The sequence below is a fragment of the Stegodyphus dumicola genome, chromosome 3, assembly GCF_044657685.1.
Source record: "Stegodyphus dumicola isolate Sdum_Otavi_A_Nest chromosome 3, ASM4465768v1".
NCBI classification, from domain to species: Eukaryota; Metazoa; Arthropoda; class Arachnida; order Araneae; family Eresidae; genus Stegodyphus; species Stegodyphus dumicola.
Window position 1 is genome coordinate 107304082 of NC_140770.1, and position 20217 is coordinate 107324298.

At 32.6% G+C, this 20217-nt stretch overlaps 1 protein-coding gene across 4 annotated transcripts in view; it reads left to right on the forward strand.

Annotated features, from left to right (window-relative positions):
- Nucleotides 1–19371, forward strand: part of LOC118197347 (uncharacterized) — a 194964-nt gene extending 175593 nt beyond the window's left edge. For 3 of the 4 annotated variants that reach the window (XM_035368846.1, XM_035368847.1, XM_085813142.1), the window contains 2 exons: nt 6723–7283; nt 19151–19371. In XM_035368846.1, coding sequence (XP_035224737.1) covers nt 6723–7283; nt 19151–19158 — 569 coding nt within the window. In that variant the 3' untranslated portion in view covers nt 19159–19371. The remainder of the gene's footprint in view (nt 1–6722; nt 7284–19150) is intronic. The other variant, XM_085813143.1, reaches the window with a different exon arrangement.
- The last annotated feature ends 846 nt before the right edge of the window (nt 19372–20217 follow it).

The window sequence follows — 20217 nt, forward strand, 5'->3', positions numbered from 1 at the left end:
CAATTTAAATCTGGTAAGATGACATGTAGAAATTATACAATTAAAAATATGAAACCGTAATTTATGAAATAAAGAACAATCATGATCTAAAGGGTATCAAAATTTACACAAAAAAAACTTAATATTTATTTGTTTACTTTATTAAACATTTCTTTCAATGTATGATGTTCAAATTGCTTCTTTTTTTGTGCTAAATGCACATGCATAAACATTAAACACACACATGCGTAGCGTAAAGCGTGCAAAAAAAAGCTTGTGGCTTTGAGGTCCGGATTAAAGATCGCTCCGGATAATGGACGTACGGATTACGGACTTTGTACTGTATAATATATATATCAAATCATAATATTATTATTTAATCATATCAAATCATTATTAACAAAATCGTCAAAGATTTGTAACCAAATTACATGATACATTGTTGAACAAAATTCAGATGTATTGTAAAAAATAGATGTGTTAAATTAGTATGTCAGAAATGCATCAATATGTTAAATACAGTCAAAAGTCGTTAATTCGGACACCCATAATACGGAATGATCTATAATCCGGACTTCAAAGCTGAAAACTTTCTGCGCATGCGCCGCATTGGCACATGCGCACAGGCGTTTTACGTGTGCGTGTAAGACCTTGACTACTGCGCATATGCGTGTGCGCAAGTGCAGAATACATTTTCGCCTGCGCGTTTAATGTATAACGGAATTATCTAATTATCTATTTCAGTTAATGTTGATGATTGCGTTGTTCCTTAATCTTCGAATTGGATCCGGCTTATTATTTTTTGCAGACTGTAAGAGCAATTTTATAAAAGTAAACTTGAACTTTCGATTATGTCAAATAGAATTTCCGATGCTGGAACTTCCAAAGGATCTACAAAACGAAAGTATGTTTCGATGTCCAACAAACAAAAGTGGAATTGCTGCAAAAAATGGATAAAGACATGAAGAATGTGACAGAGAGGTTAGTGAAAACGAAAAAATTTCGATTGACAAGTTAGTCGGTATTCTCGGCACAGCAATTAACGGGACTTGAACAGCGAAACTTTGTAACTGAACAAGAAATTATGTCTGTTTATAGAATTAAAGAGAAAGTATTATCACATAAAACGAAGCAACTTAACTTACATTGAAAGAAATGTTTAATAAAGTAAACAAATAAATATTAAGTTTTTTTTTTTTTTTTTTTTTTTTTTTTTTTTTTTTTTTTTTTTTTGTAAATTTTGATACCCTTTAGATCATAATTGTTCTTTATTTCATAAATTACGGTTTCATATTTTTAATTTTAGAATTTCTGCATGCCATCTTACGAGATTTAAATTGATGATCTATAAACCGGAAAAATCGATAATCTGGAATCGCTGAAGTCCCGACGAGTCCGGATTAACGACTTTTGACTGTACTTTGGCATGACATTGGTGGAGCAGCAGCAGTCTGCATCAGTGTTGCCAGAAATTTTTCAACTAAAGTAGCAAAAGAAGACTTAAAAAGTTGCAAATGACATCATAGATCATGTGATTATTTTGTGACGTCATAGTAATGCATGCTCACATTACCTCTGACGTCATCACAAATTTAATGTGTATTAGTTGCGTATGTTACAGACTGTATTCGTTTCTTAATATGTTTAATTACATATCTCAGCTTTACAAAAGTTTTAAAACTATATAGCTCATTTTCAATTATTTAAATGTCCATTTCTTTTTTTAATTGATTCTTATTTAATTTAGATCTCTATTTCTAAATTAATTTGTGCATATCCATTCTTAAGAGATTCCTCACGTTTAGACTGTTAGTATTTTTGTACTAAATTATTTGAGTTGGCAGTTAATTTTTACTTCCTTTTACAAAGTAAAAAGGAAGTATTGTAATCGCGAAAAATTTCAGGTCTCATATATAAACTAAAATATTTATTTTGAAAGCTATCGAATGCAATTTAACAATGTTTTTGTGTGACACCTGTACGTAGCAGAGTAGTACGAGCAGAATAAAGGACATTTCTTTCCCCCCCCCAAAAAAATTATAAAATTGATTTAAAATGAATTCTAAAGAGAATTTTTTGTGGCGTCTGTGCGTACATACATATCTCGCATAACTCAAAAACGAGTAGCCTCAGAACGTTGACATTGTGTATGTAAGACTGCTATAACATGTAGATGTGCACCTCGTATTTTGGTTGAAATTTGGCTGCACCAATAGCATATAAATATATGTATGTATATATCCAACTCTGTTACTCAGCTCAGTGAGCTCTGTTTTTTTTATTCTTATATGTTTGTAAATTGTGATTTTTTTGCTTTAAAAGTGATTGAATTATGTTGTTCTTATCTTCTGCTTAAGGTTTTTATGCCTTTAGGAAATCTTCAAACAATATTTGTACAATTATCAACAATTTAAAAGCTGTTGAAGTGCGGCTAAGCCTAATTTTTAAATACAATTGAGGACATGTTTGTTTACATCTTCGCAGCAACAAAGATAACGCCTTCATTTATTATTGCCAATTTAATCATGCTTAATCCTTTCTGGAATTTTTTCAAGGAAATAAGTGTTTAAGATTTACTTTGTAATTTTTAATATATATATTTTGAGTTTTTATGTATTTTTGCCTTCTCGCGAAGTGAGAACTGAATTAATTGAATGAGAAATATTCAATCCTCTGTGAAAAACTGTTTCTTTTTTGTTTTGTTTGCTTAATTTCTTTTATATATCATTCTAGCTTTATTATAGTATTTGAATAGAACATGTGGCAACAATTAGATAATTCTATTCTTTAAATAATATAAATTTTGTGCATTCTGAGTTATAATATGAATGAAATATAATACTGTTAAGTGAACCTAGCGCCAGAGTGTCACTATGGTAAACAAAGTGAATTTTAAAGAATGCATTTATTCTATTGTGGTTTATGCGCTGTCAGCGAAGTAGATTTAATTCAATCCAATAAAATTAAATGAAATGCAAGATCCGATCCGGCGTATAACTTAATATTCCGTACAAGGAAGTCATGTGGTGTACACATCAGATTTTGTTATCAGAACAGGTTCAAAAACTGCATATTTTTTTTATTACATATTTCAAATCTACATATATTTTAGAGTTAAAATATAAAATTTATCTTCATTTCTTTCTCTGTTTGGGTACCCAGTGTATGGCGTGCAAGCTCCAAGTTCTTTTGTTCAATTCGTTATCATCACAGAACTTTGGGGTTATGCTGGTGTTCAGCATGTGGGGGGGGCACTGACTTAAAAACAAAGTACACGGTGTCATGGAGGGAAAGGTGAGAGGTCCGAAGTAGATTCTTTTTCTTTCTTTCCCACTTTTCCCTTCCCCTACCCCCTTGTCATACCGGCATTTTCAATATAAGATATTTTGAATTTCTATGTATATTTGCCTTGTCGCCAAGTGAGAACTGAAGTAATTGAATGAGAAATACTAAGTCATCTATGAAAAACTATTCCTTTTTTTTTTATTATTTAATTTCTTTTATACATTGTTTTAGATTTATTATAGCGTTTGAATAGAGCATGTGGCAACGATTAGATAATTCTTAAGATGATATAAATTTTGTGCATTCTGAGTTATAAAATGAATAAAATGTAAGGCTGTTAAGTGAGCCTAGTGGCAGAGTGTCGCTGGGCTAACTGTGTTTGTTTACCATAGTGCCAGAGTGTCGCTATGGTAAACAAACACAGTGAATTTTAGAGTTCATTTATTCTGTTGTGGTTTATGAGCTATCGATGAAGTAGATGTAATTCAATCCAATAAGCTTAAATGAAATGCAAGAAAAAATGCATGTAATTTAATATTCTGTACAAGGAAGTCATGTGGTGTACACATCAGATTTTTTTTAATTCATTGTTGTTTTTTGCTTCAGTGAGATTTCCGTTCTGCATGGTGAATTCATTTCAAATTCTGGTTAAGAAAGTCTTGTTCAAATTTATTTGTGTTGTTATTTTTAAAAAAATGCCATTGCTTTGATTTTTAAGCCATTTCCATTACTTAGTTCTTCGCAATATTTATAATCGGGAGAATGAATTTCTTCATTTCTTTTTCTGTTTGGGTACCCATTATATGGCGTGCAAGCTCCAAGTTCTTTTGTTCAATTCGTTATCATCATAGAACTTTGGGGTTATGCTGGTGTTCAGCATAGGGGGGGACTGACTTAAAAACAAAGTACACGGTGTCATGGAGGGAGTGGTCCGAAGTAGATTCTTTTTCTTTCTTTCCCACTTTTTCCCTTCCCCTACCCCCTTGTCATACCGGCATCAGACTGTTCAGCCTTGGAAAGGAAAGCCCACATGTAAACAAGATTGCCAGATGACAACTTCTATTTAAGCCTAAATAAACTGTTTTTTTAATAATATAAATTATTTGTAATTGATACATTAGTTTACCGTAAAAGCATTTTATGATATATTAAAAAAATCTTTAAAGTCACAGAAAGTAGCATAAGAAAATAATGGATGTCGCATAAATTTCGCAAAATCGCAAATACTAAAATTTTAATAGCACAAGTTTGTAAAAAGTCGCAAATTTGCAAAAAGTTGCACGATCTGGCAACACTGGTCTGCATGAGACTGAATCGGGCTTACATATTATTGCTAGACTACCTTATCTTTGTGTCAGCCTTTTCAGTAGCGTATAATGATTTATGATAAAGTGGGGGGGGGATTATCTACAAAAGATATAAATGAAAATGAAATGAGCCCGAAATTATTGCTGGACTGCTTTATCTTGGTATGAGCCTTTTCAATAGTGTATTAATGGTTTATGATAGAGAATGAAAAAAAAAAATTGTCTTCAGAAGACATAAGTGAGAATGAAACTGAGCCTGAAATTATTGCTGGACTGCCTTAACTTGCTGTGAGCCTTTTCAGTAGTGTATAGTGGTTCATGATGGGGGGGGGAGATTATCTACAGAAGACAAAGCCTGCGCATGCTTTGTTTACCATGCACCACTATCAATTAAATAAGATTTATGCTATAGTACCAATAATATGGCTTCACCCAAATGCTTCAAAACCATTTGCTTGGTTCAGGCATTGGAAGTGTATTATCTTCCTCTGTTGTTGTTTTTTTTTTTTTTTTTTTCCCTCCCATTATAGCAGACTATTTCATTTTAGGGACTAATAATAATAAGGAATATTTTTATTATTATGTGCCAAAATTTTACAAATAAAAGTATTTTCTGATATTTTATTATTAATTATAACTTTGGGAGGGGGGATGTAAGAAGTTTAAAACCACTAATTACTCAAGAAATGTGAAATGCAGTATGGAGTACATATCTGATTGGCCTATTACATGCTTAAATAACAAACATAGAACTATTTGCCAGGTCTATTGGTGCCAAAAGAAGATGAAACTGCATAAGATACATTTCTCAGGAGAGATTAATCATAATATTTATTAGGCATGCACTTTAGTGCCTTCTTTAGTGCTGTCAGGAAGTTGTCAAGTTGGTGTGATAATTAGAGATGACTTAAAATTGGGTGAACAGATACCTTTGATTTACATCCCATTGGTACAGATAATACAGTGATACAACATTGAGAACATGATTTATGTAATGCAATCGTATTAATTCACTAGGGTTGACTTTTTTTTTTTTTTTTTTTTTTTTTTGTGGTAACAGATTCTGAAGAGTCATTGAGATACTGCTATCCTAACCTTCGCTAAGATATCCCTTTAATATGATGTCAGTTGAATACATTGAGGTTTGAGTATTTGGATGACTCCACTTAGGGGTTTATTCTAATGTTTGTTTAGTTCCGTGGATTTCATGATTATAACCCATAAGGAAGGAAGGAATTGTCCTTTTTTTATAGTATTGCAGTCTTAATTCTGATCAATGTGTTTATCTTTTCTTATTTTAATTTCAACTTGTAAAACTTAAAGTGTAACTCAACTCAAATAGGTGTATTCTCAGAGAACTGGAATATTTTTCAATTTTCAGAAACCCAAATTTAGTGTAATTCATTTAGATTAAACTATTTTGTGTAAACCCATTAGGCACTTTTCTGTAATCTGAATTTGTATCGTATGTTAATATTTAATTTTATTTTAATACCAAAATTAAAATTTTACTTTTCTTTGTTTGTCAGAAAAATAAATCAGTTTTAGGGACTATTTATTGACCCTGCATTTAATATTAATAGTGAATATTTTTATTATCATATGCCAGAATTTTACAATAAAAGTATTTTCTAAATTTTTTAATATTTTATTATTAATTTTAACTTTGGAAAGGATGTAAGAAGTTTAATAAGTTACTCAAGGAATGTGAAATGCGCTATGAAGTACAAATGTGACTGGCCAATGCTTGCACACTTGAATAACAAACAGAGCAGCATTTGTGTTCTTTGTAATTTGGGGAAAAAAAGGGTAAAAATTACAGAAATAAAAGAAGTTTCTCATTTTATAAGTTAAATATTCAAAATAGCAACACATTTTGAACATTCATTTGTTAAATTCTGTTGTCTGAATTTAAACTAAATATTTTCATAGTGTTATTTGAAAGGGATTTGATAAACTCTTGCAATTTTATTTTAAAAAACTGACTTTTCATTATCTATTAGTTCATTACTAAAATTTCATCCATTTAGCATGCATTCTGTAGGTTAGATGTTTCTGAACTTTTTTATTTATTGTATAGAAATAAAGTATTCAAATAATTAATACTTTTACATGTTTTGTTTTTGACTAATTTTTATCTTCTCTATGAAGATAAATATTGTATTGCAGTGTCAGCCCATCCAGGAGCATCTATATCTGCTGCTACTGCTTCACATTCTTTGCAACAAGGGGGGCAGCATTCCAACCACTATCCACCTCAGTCACAAACTCCTGTTGTGCATCCTTCCCCTTCACCAGTCCATCAGGTTCAAACACCTCATGGAAATCACTCTCAGCCGTCTACTCCAACTACTGTAATGTATCCTGGTGGTCCAATCGGCCAACATCCCCTCCAAGCAACTGGGCCTCACAACCACAATCAGCCTTTGAACCATCCAATGCATCAGGCCCATCATACTGGTTTCCCTGGTGGACCTCAGCCAGTGGTGCTAATGCAACAACAACAGCCTGTGCCTGTCTCCCACCATGGGCATCAGACAGCTGCTCCACACCACCCGCTTCATATGCATTCAATACATAGCCAGAACCCTGGAAATCACATAGGCACTCCGACTCACATATTACCACAAATGACGATCATCCCAACAAGTGCTGCCATGGTATCTGCTCCGACTACAATTGCCACACCGCCATTTGTTCAACATCCTCAAGGCAAGAAATTTTCTTTCTTTTTTAAAATTTAAAACTGTGAAGCAAAAGAAAGAATGAAAAATGGTGGACATTATCTAATTTTTTCAGGAACACAGTTATTTAAAGAACATATAAATGTAGACAAATTGGGAAGGGAGATTCAGCTTTTGCCATATTTTAAAATAAAAGATGTGAAGATTTTCTGCTTATTTCCATTGGTATATACAATTAAATCTTCAAGGAACTGAAATTGTACTTCAGGATATATGATCCAATAAAAAAAATGGTTCTCCTTAAAAATTGTAAAAAAAAAAAAATTGTTTTATCTACTGGCAGATTTAAATAATAATTCTAATTAAAAAAATAAAAATATAAATTAATATTTATTTATTAAATGTTTTTCATTCATGATAAACTTTGTGTTTCAGATTCTTGCTTCAAACTATACACCTCCTAAAATACATGAAATTCTGAATTATCATTTTCATTGCCACAAAAGATATGATCACAAAAATTCTTTCTCTCTCTCTCTCTCTCTCTCTCTTTTTTTTTTTTTTTTTTTTTTTTTTTTTTTTTAATATCTCAGTATCAGATTTTGAAATATTCTTTTATTGTCAATTTTCCCTTAAGAAGTGCTTTTATTTGTCAAGCCAGTCTTATTAATCTGCTATTCTCTGGCAGTCTAAATTATTTGGCAATTTCATCACCTTTTATCTGAAATGCAGATACTGGCAGATTGTGACTCTGTGAATAGGGAGCCATTTCAGCAAGCTTCTTTAACATTCTTAATGCTTGGTCTGTTTTGACTTAACATTTTTAATGTTTGGTTCACCTCATTTCCAAATTTTTTAATGATTAAAAATGATCAAGTCTTGATTTTTCTATATATACTGATCAACAATAAATTGTTATCACACTGTTAAATATTGTAACTCAATGTTTAGCTGTCATAAATCTCTGAATAATGAAAAGACTACTACAGCATGCAAATTAGCAACAATAAATTCAAATTACAATCAAAAGTCTTTAATCCGGACTCATCGGGACTTCGGCGATTCCGGATTATAGATCATCAATTTAAATCTGGTAAGATGACATGCATAAATTATAAAATTAAAAATATGAAAACCGTAATTTATGAAATAAAGAGCAATTATGATCTAAAGGGTATCAAAATTAACAAAAAAAAGCTTAATATTTATTTGTTTACTTTATTAAATATTTCTTTCAACGCGCGCATGCGTAAAGCATACATTACGCATAGTCGAAATTAGAAAATTGCAACCAGAAAACTATTTTGATGTATATTCTTGATCTTTATAATGACGAGGAATTTGCTTTAAATCATATCAAAGACAGAGTACATTGAGATGAAATACTACATTTAGTAAGGAATTATAAGCCGAATAAAATAAAAACATCTGCCCTGAAGATGAGGATAGTGCTGACAGATCAACTTCCAGTTCATTGCGTGCCGCGACGTCCCCCCCCCCTGCAGAGCAGAGTGAAATTGATAAACAGATTTCGGAATGGTTAGAGAAACAAAGGATATGCTTTATCCATTTTCTGCAGCAATTCCACTTTTTGTTTGATGGACATCGAAATATGCTTTCGCTTTGTAGATCCTTTGGCAGCTCCAGAATCGCAAATTCTTTTTGACATAATTGAAAGTTCAAGCTTACTTTTATAAAATTCTCTGGCAGTCTGCAAAAAATAATAAGCCGGATTCAGTTCGAAGATTAAGGAACAACGCAATCTGCAACATTAACTGAAATAGATAATTAGATAATTTTAGCTTAGCTTATACCATCTGTTATACATTAAATGCGCATGACGAGGAATTTGTTAGGTAAAGGTATTATACATTAAATGCGCATGACGAGGAATTTGCTAGGTAAAGGTAAAGGTATTTGCGAGGTAAAGGTATTATGTGCACAGAAAGTTTGTAGCTTTGAGGTCCGGATTATAGATCATTCCGGATTATGGACGTCCGGATTAAAGACTTTTGACTGTATTAAATAAATGGTTTCTTCAGAACTATAATCTTGTACAATGCTTCATAGAAGAAGTAATTTTTCACATCTGTCTTGTTTCAACATGCAGAATCAAAACAGCTTGCCAAAAAGTACCCCATGGCAAATTGGGGGGGGGGGAAGCTTGGAAGCCAATCAACAATCTTCTTTCAACATTAGTGCATCATCACTTCTGTGATACCAAAATGTAATTGTATGCATAAGGATATCAAGTATTGAGTAGTGTTTGAAGATATCCTGTTCACGGTCATTTACGAACTACCACCTTATATGAAGACTCTTATTTGTAAGCCCTTTAGAGCAGATGTCGAAATGCCACTTACCTGCAAAGATAGTTTTTAATGGCAGTGAGAAGAATATCAACTGTAAGAATTCTCAAACATCCTCATGCAAAAGGACTGTATGCACATAGACCAGTTATTTATTAGCCTTTCAGTGTTGTAGGGCCTGAAGAATATTGTAAATAAGGACCTGCTAAATAGGGCCAAATTCTTTCCTTTGATGAAGCCAAACTCAATCCAGAAACATACCCAATGATTTCTCATCTGCAGAGAACATGGTACCTGACACATTTTTCAGCACATGCCAAAGGTCACAGATTTGGGGATGTAGTATGTTTGGGTAGGTATAATCTTATTTGGGTGTAGTGACCTGTGTGTCATTCTGAATGGATACCTGATTTATTGGGTACAGAGATAAAATTGCGATTCTTGATTATTGCACTGCATATTGCTGCCATCAGTGATTCAGCCATTTTTATACGATACTCTCTGATCTCATTCAGCATTCCTTGTGAATTAAATTCTTGGCAGAGAAACAATAAAGCATACAGAGAGGTCGGCATGCTTTGCAAATTTCAAATCTGATACAACATTCTTGAGATACATTTGATAAACTTGATGTTACTAGATCACAAACTCCATGGACCTATACTCCTTCAGTTGCGAAATGCTCTTCTTGAAGAATGAGCTGTGGAAACCTCATTAATTCAATGCCTCACTGGTCTAAAGTCATTTTGCATATTTGAGATGGCCATGACTTATTAGACAGCTGACAAAGTTTATCAATTGCTTTTTTTTCCTTCTCCAAAAGATATGGGTAATAATGATTTCTAAGGCATCAGATGAATTTCTTGTAAAATGATCTCTGTTTACATTAAAAATTAATTCTTAATTTTTTATTTATCTATTTTTCCAGAAAGACATTTTTTTTTATTGTTCTGCATATTTACCAGCAATATACTTTTTCACTAAATTACTTGCTTCTGTGATTTTGTTGAGCAATGTAGTACCAATAATAGATTTCTATTACAAGTTAAATAAAAGATAAAATGCTTCCCATTTGGAAAACTGAAAAGGAAAATTATTTAATTACAAAGATATTCTGCCTACTATATAATAAGAATGCATTTCTGCTCCCAACGTGTTAGACCAAGCTGTGACTCCGAGTGTGTTGGAAACACTTTGGTTAGCTCCACGATTTTTACTTCGAACTGACCCAGTCCCGTAGGTGGTCAGTTAGTGTATTTCTAGTTTTTGACTGAGCACTGCTTTGACTTTTGAGAGTGTTCCTTTGGGTTACACAGTAGGCATGTCCTTTTTTAGGGCAGTTAATACAGATGATGAAGCCATTGCATGGACTCAGGACTCGACTTTCTCGCTACCATCCACATCGAAACGTGAAGAATTTTTGAAGGACCCCAGACTTAATAAAAAAGTGAAAGCAAAAGAGGATAACGCTGTTTTGGAGATTGAAATTGCAAAGGAGGAAGGAACCCAAGAGGAAAAAATTCAGAAATTAATGCAGGACTACAGAGAGGAAAAAATACAGCTGCTTCTGCAGAAATTCGGAACTGAACACCTGATGCGTCACAGGGAATTTGAAGAACAACTAAGGGCTGCTAAATCCCCTGAAGAAGTGGGCAATCTAGCGATGGAATATGCAAGGAAAACTTTCAAGCTTAACAGCAAAAGACAATGAACGCAACATAACGCCATTCTCCCTGAAAAGGAAGGTAATTGGATTTCCCCCCAAGACCATAAAAATTCAAGAAAAGCCAGTTCCTATGGAGATACCACAGGAGAACCGATTCCAGTTACTTAGGAAAATAGCAGAAGAAAGCCTCGTAGGAGGAGCCAATGATGTGAAACCTTCCTCACCGATTGTAACGGATTTGATAAAGTGTTCACGATACACTGTGCAGAGGCCCATGATATTCCCAAATGAGGGGAAACTCGATTTTTGTTTACACCAAGAACCTGACTGACTACAGTTTGATGAACGAACTCCTTTTAGAGAAGAAGATACCCTTCTATTCCTACAAATTCGAATTTGAAAAACCGATCTGCATTATAATGAAGAACCTCCCAGCCACTATTCAAGAAGATGCCATAGTCCAAGACCTCAAGTTCAAGAACTTTGCTAGCAGTTTTCTAAAAGTCATGAAGGAAAGAAAATCAAGCTCCCCATCTACCTCCTTGAACTCAAAAGAACCCCCGAAGGAAATAAGATACATCAGCTAAATAGAATGTTCAGCTTTAACGTCATGATAGAAAAGTTCAACCCGAAGAAAAGACCAGTCCAATGCTACCGTTGCCAGCAGTTCGGACACTCTCAATACTGCTGCAGTAACCCTGTAAGATGCGTGAAGTGTGGGAAACAGCATAGAAGCAGCGAATGCAACATGAAGCCTGAGGATAAACCTAAATATATTTTCTGCGGACTTTGCCATGTCAGCAGCTATAGAGGCTGCAGCGATTATAAAAAAAGACTCGAAAAGAAAAATAGTCCTTCCCCAAACTAAGGCTCCAGAATTTTCTGAAGAAAACTTCCTTAGCCCCAAGACTGCTGAAATCCTGGTGCAGAAAAATCCCAGCCAAGCTACCTACAGCGAGAAGCTAAAAGGCAAAATTACTCCACCCTATACAGACCTCAGCGACGCAATGAAATGGCTTCAGGATGAAAAGATAAACTCGTTTTTAATGGCCATAATTTCATACATTGACAAAATCAAATCAGCGAAGAATCCTGCAAAGAAATTAAAAACAGGTTTTCAAGCGGCTATGCTGCTTATCAACTTTGCGGAATCTGAAGAATAGGAATGAATTAGCACTCTCCTTATAATGGACCAATAACGATGCAGGAAATTTCATTTCTCCCTTCTACGTCTTAGGCAGTTAAACTTCCTCTCGGAATGTCTTATATGCAAGGCTCGTATTTAACATCATGTGAAAATTCTTAACACATCGTACGTTATGGTAGGAACGTCATGTCACTTTTCCATGAGTTATATGCAGGATGAGGTTTTTAGCCTAGGCGCCTGTTTTCCCATGTGCTTCGCACCTGAGCCTTCTGCTCCCAGTGTATGTTTATTGTATAAACTGGCTCTTCAAGATTTGAATATTACATTTGTTTGGAACCTAAAAAAAAAAAATGAGGCTGAAGTTAAAAGAACACTTATAGTAACAAGCACTTGCTTACTGCAATCCTAACAACCTGCATGTGTATGAGGTTAAAATTTAATCATTTTTCAGTTAAAAAATAATGCATTTTCAATAGGAAAAGGTTTATTATATCTGATTTTCAAAAGTTTGGAGATTTGTTATAGCCTTATAATATCACATATTTAAGAAACTGAATGAGTGCAGAAATTTTGTTTGTTATATTAGTCATTGGTGAGATTTTACTGTATCAGAAGTTGTTATTCCAGAAATATTTCCATAATCTCTGTTAGATTAATTAAAAAATATATAAACAACAAAGTAAACATCATTTAAAAAACAGTTTTCAGTAATAGCTCATATTTTAAAAGTAATGATAATATTGGGTTTAAGAGCTGTATCACAAGTATGCTGTTAATTACTGTTAACCTAATGGGATGCACAAATCATATTTGTGAAAATACTTCCATGTAAGCATTGCATCATGAAAAAAATCTTTTATGGCTATGATCTATTTCAAGTCTTAAATGTAGTCTTTTTTAAATTTAGTATAATTCTCAGTAATAAGCAAGTGTTTCTTTTGAATAATTTTTCATTCCATTATTTGTACATGGATTAAAAGTTATTTTTTTTTTCTTTCCCTTTCTCGAATTTAACATGTATGTTTTATTATTCTCCACCTGTTTACTTGTGTATATAATAGATGAAACTAAATGAACATATATATTTCTTCCATCTGTCATGGAAATACAATACAGATTCCATTAATAATATTAAATTCTTAATATTTATAGAAACCTCTGTAGGCTGCTGTTGGAACATGCTTTTTCATAAGTACTTGCTACCTAATATAACAAACCTATTTTTAATTGGATGCTATATAAAACTGATCGCCATTCAGTTACTTTTTTCATATAGTTTTTTAAATACATTTTATATCTAAAATTGTTTATTTTTATATTTGTAGCCATTTAATGCTTTACAGCTGCAAGTCAGAATAAATTATTAATGTCACTTTTCCTTGAAGCATCTTATGAATTCTGGGTACCATACTTAAATGTCATATTATCACATAATTCATATATATATACGAGAGGAAAGACTATAGTTTGTCCATTTTCTGTGATTTAGATTGGCTCTAAATGCATAATAATATTTATAATTAGTATTCAGTACATATACATATCAGCATTCTTATGTTTCATTGAATTTAGTTGCTTCACAGTCAATATTACAACTTTATCAAAGATCAAAAAGGTTGCTAGATCGATTGCTCATGATTTAATGGTTGAATATTTATTTTATCTTTTTTGTGACAGTTAGGGAAGACAGAACTTATTATTATGAGATCACCTAAATGATTGCAATCTCAATAAAATTTTGGTGTTAAAAATAACTAAAGGAAGGGGGAAGGAAGAAAATGCCAGGTGTCACATTATCAGAAATTCAGCATAAATCAACAAAATTTTGCAAACATACTGTAGTCATACCATTTTACATGATTTGGTAGTTAACTTAAAATTATTTGTCAGTGCACATATACCTAAAAGATTTTTCATTAAAATTTTGTACAATAATAATATTTTCGTTAATTAGTTTTTGATGGCTAGATCGAGAGATACCATTGGCAAGCATTTTTTATATATCCGTACAAAGAAACAAAAATGCTTATGCATGTAAATTTTTCTATTGATGGGGGTCGAACATGGGATGTAACCATCAGAATCCGTCTGGCTTAAAGGCCATTTTTCTTTTCTTTCAAACATTTTTTCTTTTGGCTTTTATCTTGCATTAGAAGTATTTCTGGTGATCCTATGGGTGGTGATTTTTCAAAACTTTCTTCTGTATATCTACTCAGCTGATGATTCTAAATAAGTCCAGTGGCACTGCTGGGAAAAATTACAAGTGAATTAATTATTCTTGAATATGTAATGAAAGATAGTTTCAAACTTATAAAAGCACCTACTTCTGTGATATGGGGGATTTAGAAATTTCCTTTTTCCTAGTACATGGATTTTCTTACAGCTTATTTTTTAAAAGTTTTGTCTAATAGCAAGATGAATGATACCAGCAACTGAAAAGCTTGCTGTTTGTTCTGTAACTAGTTACATTGAACATATCAGATAGAATGAGAATGTCTATCAGACAAAGTTTTTGGATTGTTAATTTATCCATAATCAGTATAAAACTACTTTTTATCTTCGTTTTTGCTGGAAAATTTATCTTTTAAATTAGAGAAACAATCCAGCTTTTGATCCATAGTGTTAGCAAAGTTATTAAGGATATCCATTTCTATGTGAAATTTAAGGTAAATGATTTTTTCAAACTTGGATTTCACATGCTATAATTATTATGAAGTAATGTATTTTCACATAGATCCTTCATGTAAACCTTTGTTCTTAACTATGGTTGATATCCCTTGTTTTACTATTCTAGTTGCATTAAAAGACTATCAATATTTGGTTAAGCCTATTTACAGTCCTGTCAGTTAATAAGCCTTTAAGATTTCACTGATGATTTTCAGAATGCATTTATAAAGAAGTGCTTGAATATTCTTATAAATCTCCTTCATGTTCACATAAGCTAAGTTAATGAGAAAAACTTCATTTGTACTGAAAAGTGAAATTGCCTTTCAAACTTTTGCCTTTGGGAGAAGTTGATGAAAATCTGTAGTTTTCTGAGTCATAAGACAGTTTAAGTTCATTCATCAATCTGTGGCCATCATGGCAGTAATATTTTCATAGGTGGTGCTTTATTCTGTTAGTGTATTGTTTTGTCATAGTGTTTGAGTAACTAATTACAGATTTATATAATTTTGTTTTACTTTGATAGCATGGTTTTTCTGCTTAAAGCTACTCTGTCATACAAATAACATGTATGTTGAAATAGTAGTAGATGATGTGAAGTACTTTTAAAGCCAATTCCAAACTGAAAGAAATGTAAATTATTCTGAAAACTCCCGTTTCATTATGCCTATATGTTGACTCTAACGAACCATCACTTTATCTGAGGCGTGAGCAATTGTCCCTTTTACAATATTTTAATATTTTATCCCAACCTGAACATCCCAATAAGCTGTGCTTACTTGATAATGAGTGTAACTCACTATTTGAAACACGTCCATCCTCTGTTCCTACTTTTCCTTTAAGAGTTCGCAATGTCATTGAGAAACTTTCCCTCTCTGATATGCACCCCCAAGCAGTACAGGATTTTGAAATTCCACCTTGGGAAACTTCACGGATTCAGCTCCTTGATGTTTTCAAACATCACGCGAAGGCGAGCACTAACGAGATCGTTTACAGAGAACTCTTCGCTGAGCACAGGCACAGATATAGCAGTTATTATCCGATATACACAGACGGATCAAAGTCAAATGATCATGTCGGGATGGCTTTTGTATTTGAAGATTACATTGAGGGCAGATGCCTACACCATGCTTGCTCAGTCCTAACGTCTGAACTAACTGCAATATATTATGCTCTTTTGTACATCTCGAAGCTCTGCCACAAGAAGTTCATAGTTTATACAGACTTGTATAGTGCTCTTAAATCTTTGGAAGCTTTTCCCAACACTCAGAATCCTGTGGTAGTGGATGTCCTGAAAATTCATATAAATTTAACGATTCGCGGATATGAAGTCCTGTACTGCTGGGTTCCTGGACATGCTGGAATAAAGGGAAATTAGCTTGCAGATATTGCAGCCAAATCTGCTGATGAACTGACTAGTCACCTTATCCCTTTTAGAGATATCTGCTGTGTCATCAAGGGAAAAGTCCGGAAAAGATGGCAGCAAATGTGGGATGTTCAGCTTCAAAACAAGTTAAGACATGTAAAACCTAGAATTGAGCATTGGGAATCAACCAAAAATCGTAAGGAGGAAGTTCTTTTGACTCGCCTCAGAATTGGTCACACTAGAGTGACACATAACTATCTTCTCAAAGCTGAAAATGAGCCTGTGTGTTTTAATTGTAATGTTTGTTTATCTGTTCGTCATATTTTAATTGAGTGTCCATGTTTTAATAGTCTTCGCCAGAAATATTTTAATAGCTGTGACTTACCTCTCGACCGTTTAATCGGAAGAGAGGTCAATTGTAATTTATTTTATTATTTGAAAGAAACTGGCTTTTATCACCTAATGTAATTTGTTTTAAAGGTTGTATCTTGAATTTTAAATGTGTGGTTTTAACTTGTTCTTATATGACTTCATCCTCTGGATTTGATACATTTGTCTACTTGTTTTTATTTATTGTATTTTAATTTCATCAATTGTACTCACCCCATCACGTGTTTGGCGCACTATAATCATCTTTGGTATTGCGCCATAATCTCTCACTCACCCCCCCCCCCCCCCGTTTCATTATGAACATTGTACCATTTCTAGTTACTGATATGCTGCTTCTATTCTTGTTATGTCAATTCATACTTTTCATTCTCCAAGTAATATCTTTTACTATCCATTATCTCTAATTGCTTGTGTAGCCAGCTGCTTAAAAAAAAGAAAAAGAAAATTATTTTGAGTCAAGCTAGTGTAATTTCAGATGGCAAAAAGGAATTAATAATAACAACAATGAATAACTGCATTCATTTCTTTTAAACTAATCAGTTACAGATTAAATTCGAAAGAAAAATTAAATAGCTTATAATTCCTAAATACACTGGTGCATGGAAGAAAACATTTTATTTCAGGCAGTGGCAACATATTTCTTTTAAATCTTCTTTAAACACTGAGTTTTCTAATTAAGATTTAAACATAAATATCTTTCGGTTTTCTTTTGGTAACACATTGCTTTTAAACTGCTGAGTTTATTGATAAAAATTATTATTTAGTACAAAACATGAAACAAATTCAGAATTCGAGATGCACATGTTTAGTGGAGGGCTCTAGGTGTTACCATTTTTGCAGAATGCTAGGAACATACATACAGATTCTTTATTATTCAATAATAGAGATGAACATTAACTGTAAATAGCAGTCGCTGCACAAATGGTACAGTGGTTACTGATGCTGACTACTGCGCTGAGGGGCCTGAGTTTAAATCTTGGAGAAGGCATGGATATTTGTAAGTGTATAGTGTCTGCGTGGCAAGGGGGCATACAAAATACACAGCAAGCTGAAAGTACTCTAGCTGGTTAATTGTAGGGAAAAAAGAATGGAAGACCTTCAAATTGCCCCTTGGGTGTTCTTTATAAAAATTAGAGCAGGACTTAAGCAAGGCCCAACGATATTTAATATATCTTATAACAGATGCCAGGCTTGTGTCAGTCTGTAAAACAGCAGTAATGTAAGAATACTACTGAAAAGGAAATAAATTCTTTGTATTGTGTAAATGAGAAGAACAATATTCATGATTCCTTGTAAACATTTCCAAAACTTATTGCATAATTTGTAAACATGAATTCAACATCGAGAGGGAATATTAACAGTAACGCTGGACATGATGAAGGAAGGAAAGTCTTCTGCTTTAGACATTTTTTGTTGTATCAATAAGGGTTTTATAACAAGTGATTACTATTAGTTTACCATACAGTGAAACAGAACATTAGTTACAGAAGACTATATCAATAAATCCTCCAGGGATATTTTCCAAGATTCCATTTCACCTAAGATGATGTTCTATGGTTGACGCTCCAGAAAGTGTGCAAACCTTCATACTTATGTTGAAAGGTACCTTTAAATCAACAGTTCTTTCTTCATTGCAACTGGTACTTCCAATTAATTAATTGTAAAGCAATATTTAGTACTGGAAATAAATAAACTGATGACATAGCTAATGCTGTCTGCAACATAAAATTTCTTGTTTGTAAGGTAGATGAAAAAAATAACTTCATATTGTGCATGTAATATATATGTGCACTATTAGCGAATAAATACATAAATTATACATTTTAGAGAAGGTAATGAACATATGGTTTAAGTGCATTGCAACAATCATATTTTATATTATAAACATGAATATGGTGGTCTAGATGTTGATATAATAATATAAACTTAAAATATATGCACATTTTTCAGTATTGGAAAAGCAGTTGAAATCATTTTAATTTATAAATATAGACTGGTTGTAAATTCACCAAGTGCCAATTAAGTGACTTCTATCAATAGTCATCAGCTATTTATAGATTAATAAACAATCACTTATTTTCTTGATGAAAAATTTACTTTGTAAGAAAATGGTTTGATTGACCTCAGATCGTAGTTCTTTAAAATGTTTTAATGAGTGTATTTAAAAAAATATAAATAAAAGTAATTTTTTTATTTTTTGGAAGGGGAAATTATTTTCTCCCTACCAGCTTGAGCAATTTACACAGTCCTTTACTCAGAAAATTCTGAATTGTCTGTGTCTTTATAATAATTTATATTTGTTTGTTTTTGTAATAATTTAAATCATTATAATTATGAGCATTTTCTTTTGCAGGAGTTTAAAATACAAATATTTTTTAGAAGAATGAACATTGGAAGATTCTTGCTGATAATAATCCTGGCATACATACATTTTATTTATTATAAAATAATGCTGTAAAACGTAAGACATCAAGATGAGACCATAACTTATAGACACTGATATACTAATGAAATTGCATCTGCAAAGAGAGACATTGTAGCCAGCTTTGAAATAAAGCAATTTCTTTTATTAGACTTCTCTCTTAATTTATATTTACAGCTTGTAAAGTATATATGGATCATTTCTTTATTCCGATTTTGTTAAGACACATTGTGTTGGCTAAATAATTAAAATTGCAGAACATTTAGAGTTTGTGGTGGAATGGGTATCTCATAATTTCTTTCAAATTTTGCAAGTTCTGCATGAATTAATTGCTTTTTTGTCTGTGTAATAATGAAATCTTTTAAGATATAGCTTAGATGCTATTCAGTCAAGTCTTTAATCCGGACTCGACGGGACTTCGGCGATTCCGGATTATAGATCATCAGTTTAAATCTGGAAAGATGGCATGCAGAAATTATAAAATTAAAAATATAAAACTAATTTATGAAATAAAGAGCAATTATGATCTAAAGGGTATCAAAATTTACCAAAAAAAAAAACTTAATATTTATTTGTTTAGTTTATTAAACATTTCTTTCAACGCGCACATGCGTAAAGCATACATTACACATAGTCGAAATTAGAAAATTGCAACCAGGAAACTACTTGATGTGTACTCGTGATATTTGTAATGACGATGAATTTGATTTAAATCGTATGAAAGACGGAATACATCGAGATGAAATACTACATTTAGTAAGGAATTATAAGCTGAATAAAATAAAAACATCTGCCCTGAAGATAAAGATATTGCTGACAGATCAACTTCCAGTTCATTGCGCCCCGCGATGCTTTTCCCTCCGCAGAGCAGCATGAAATTGATAAACAGATTTCGGAATGGTTAGAGAAACAAAGGATATGCCTTTATCCATTTTTTGCAGCAATTCTACTTTTTGTTTGATGGACATCGAAACATACTTTTGCTTTGTAGATCCTTT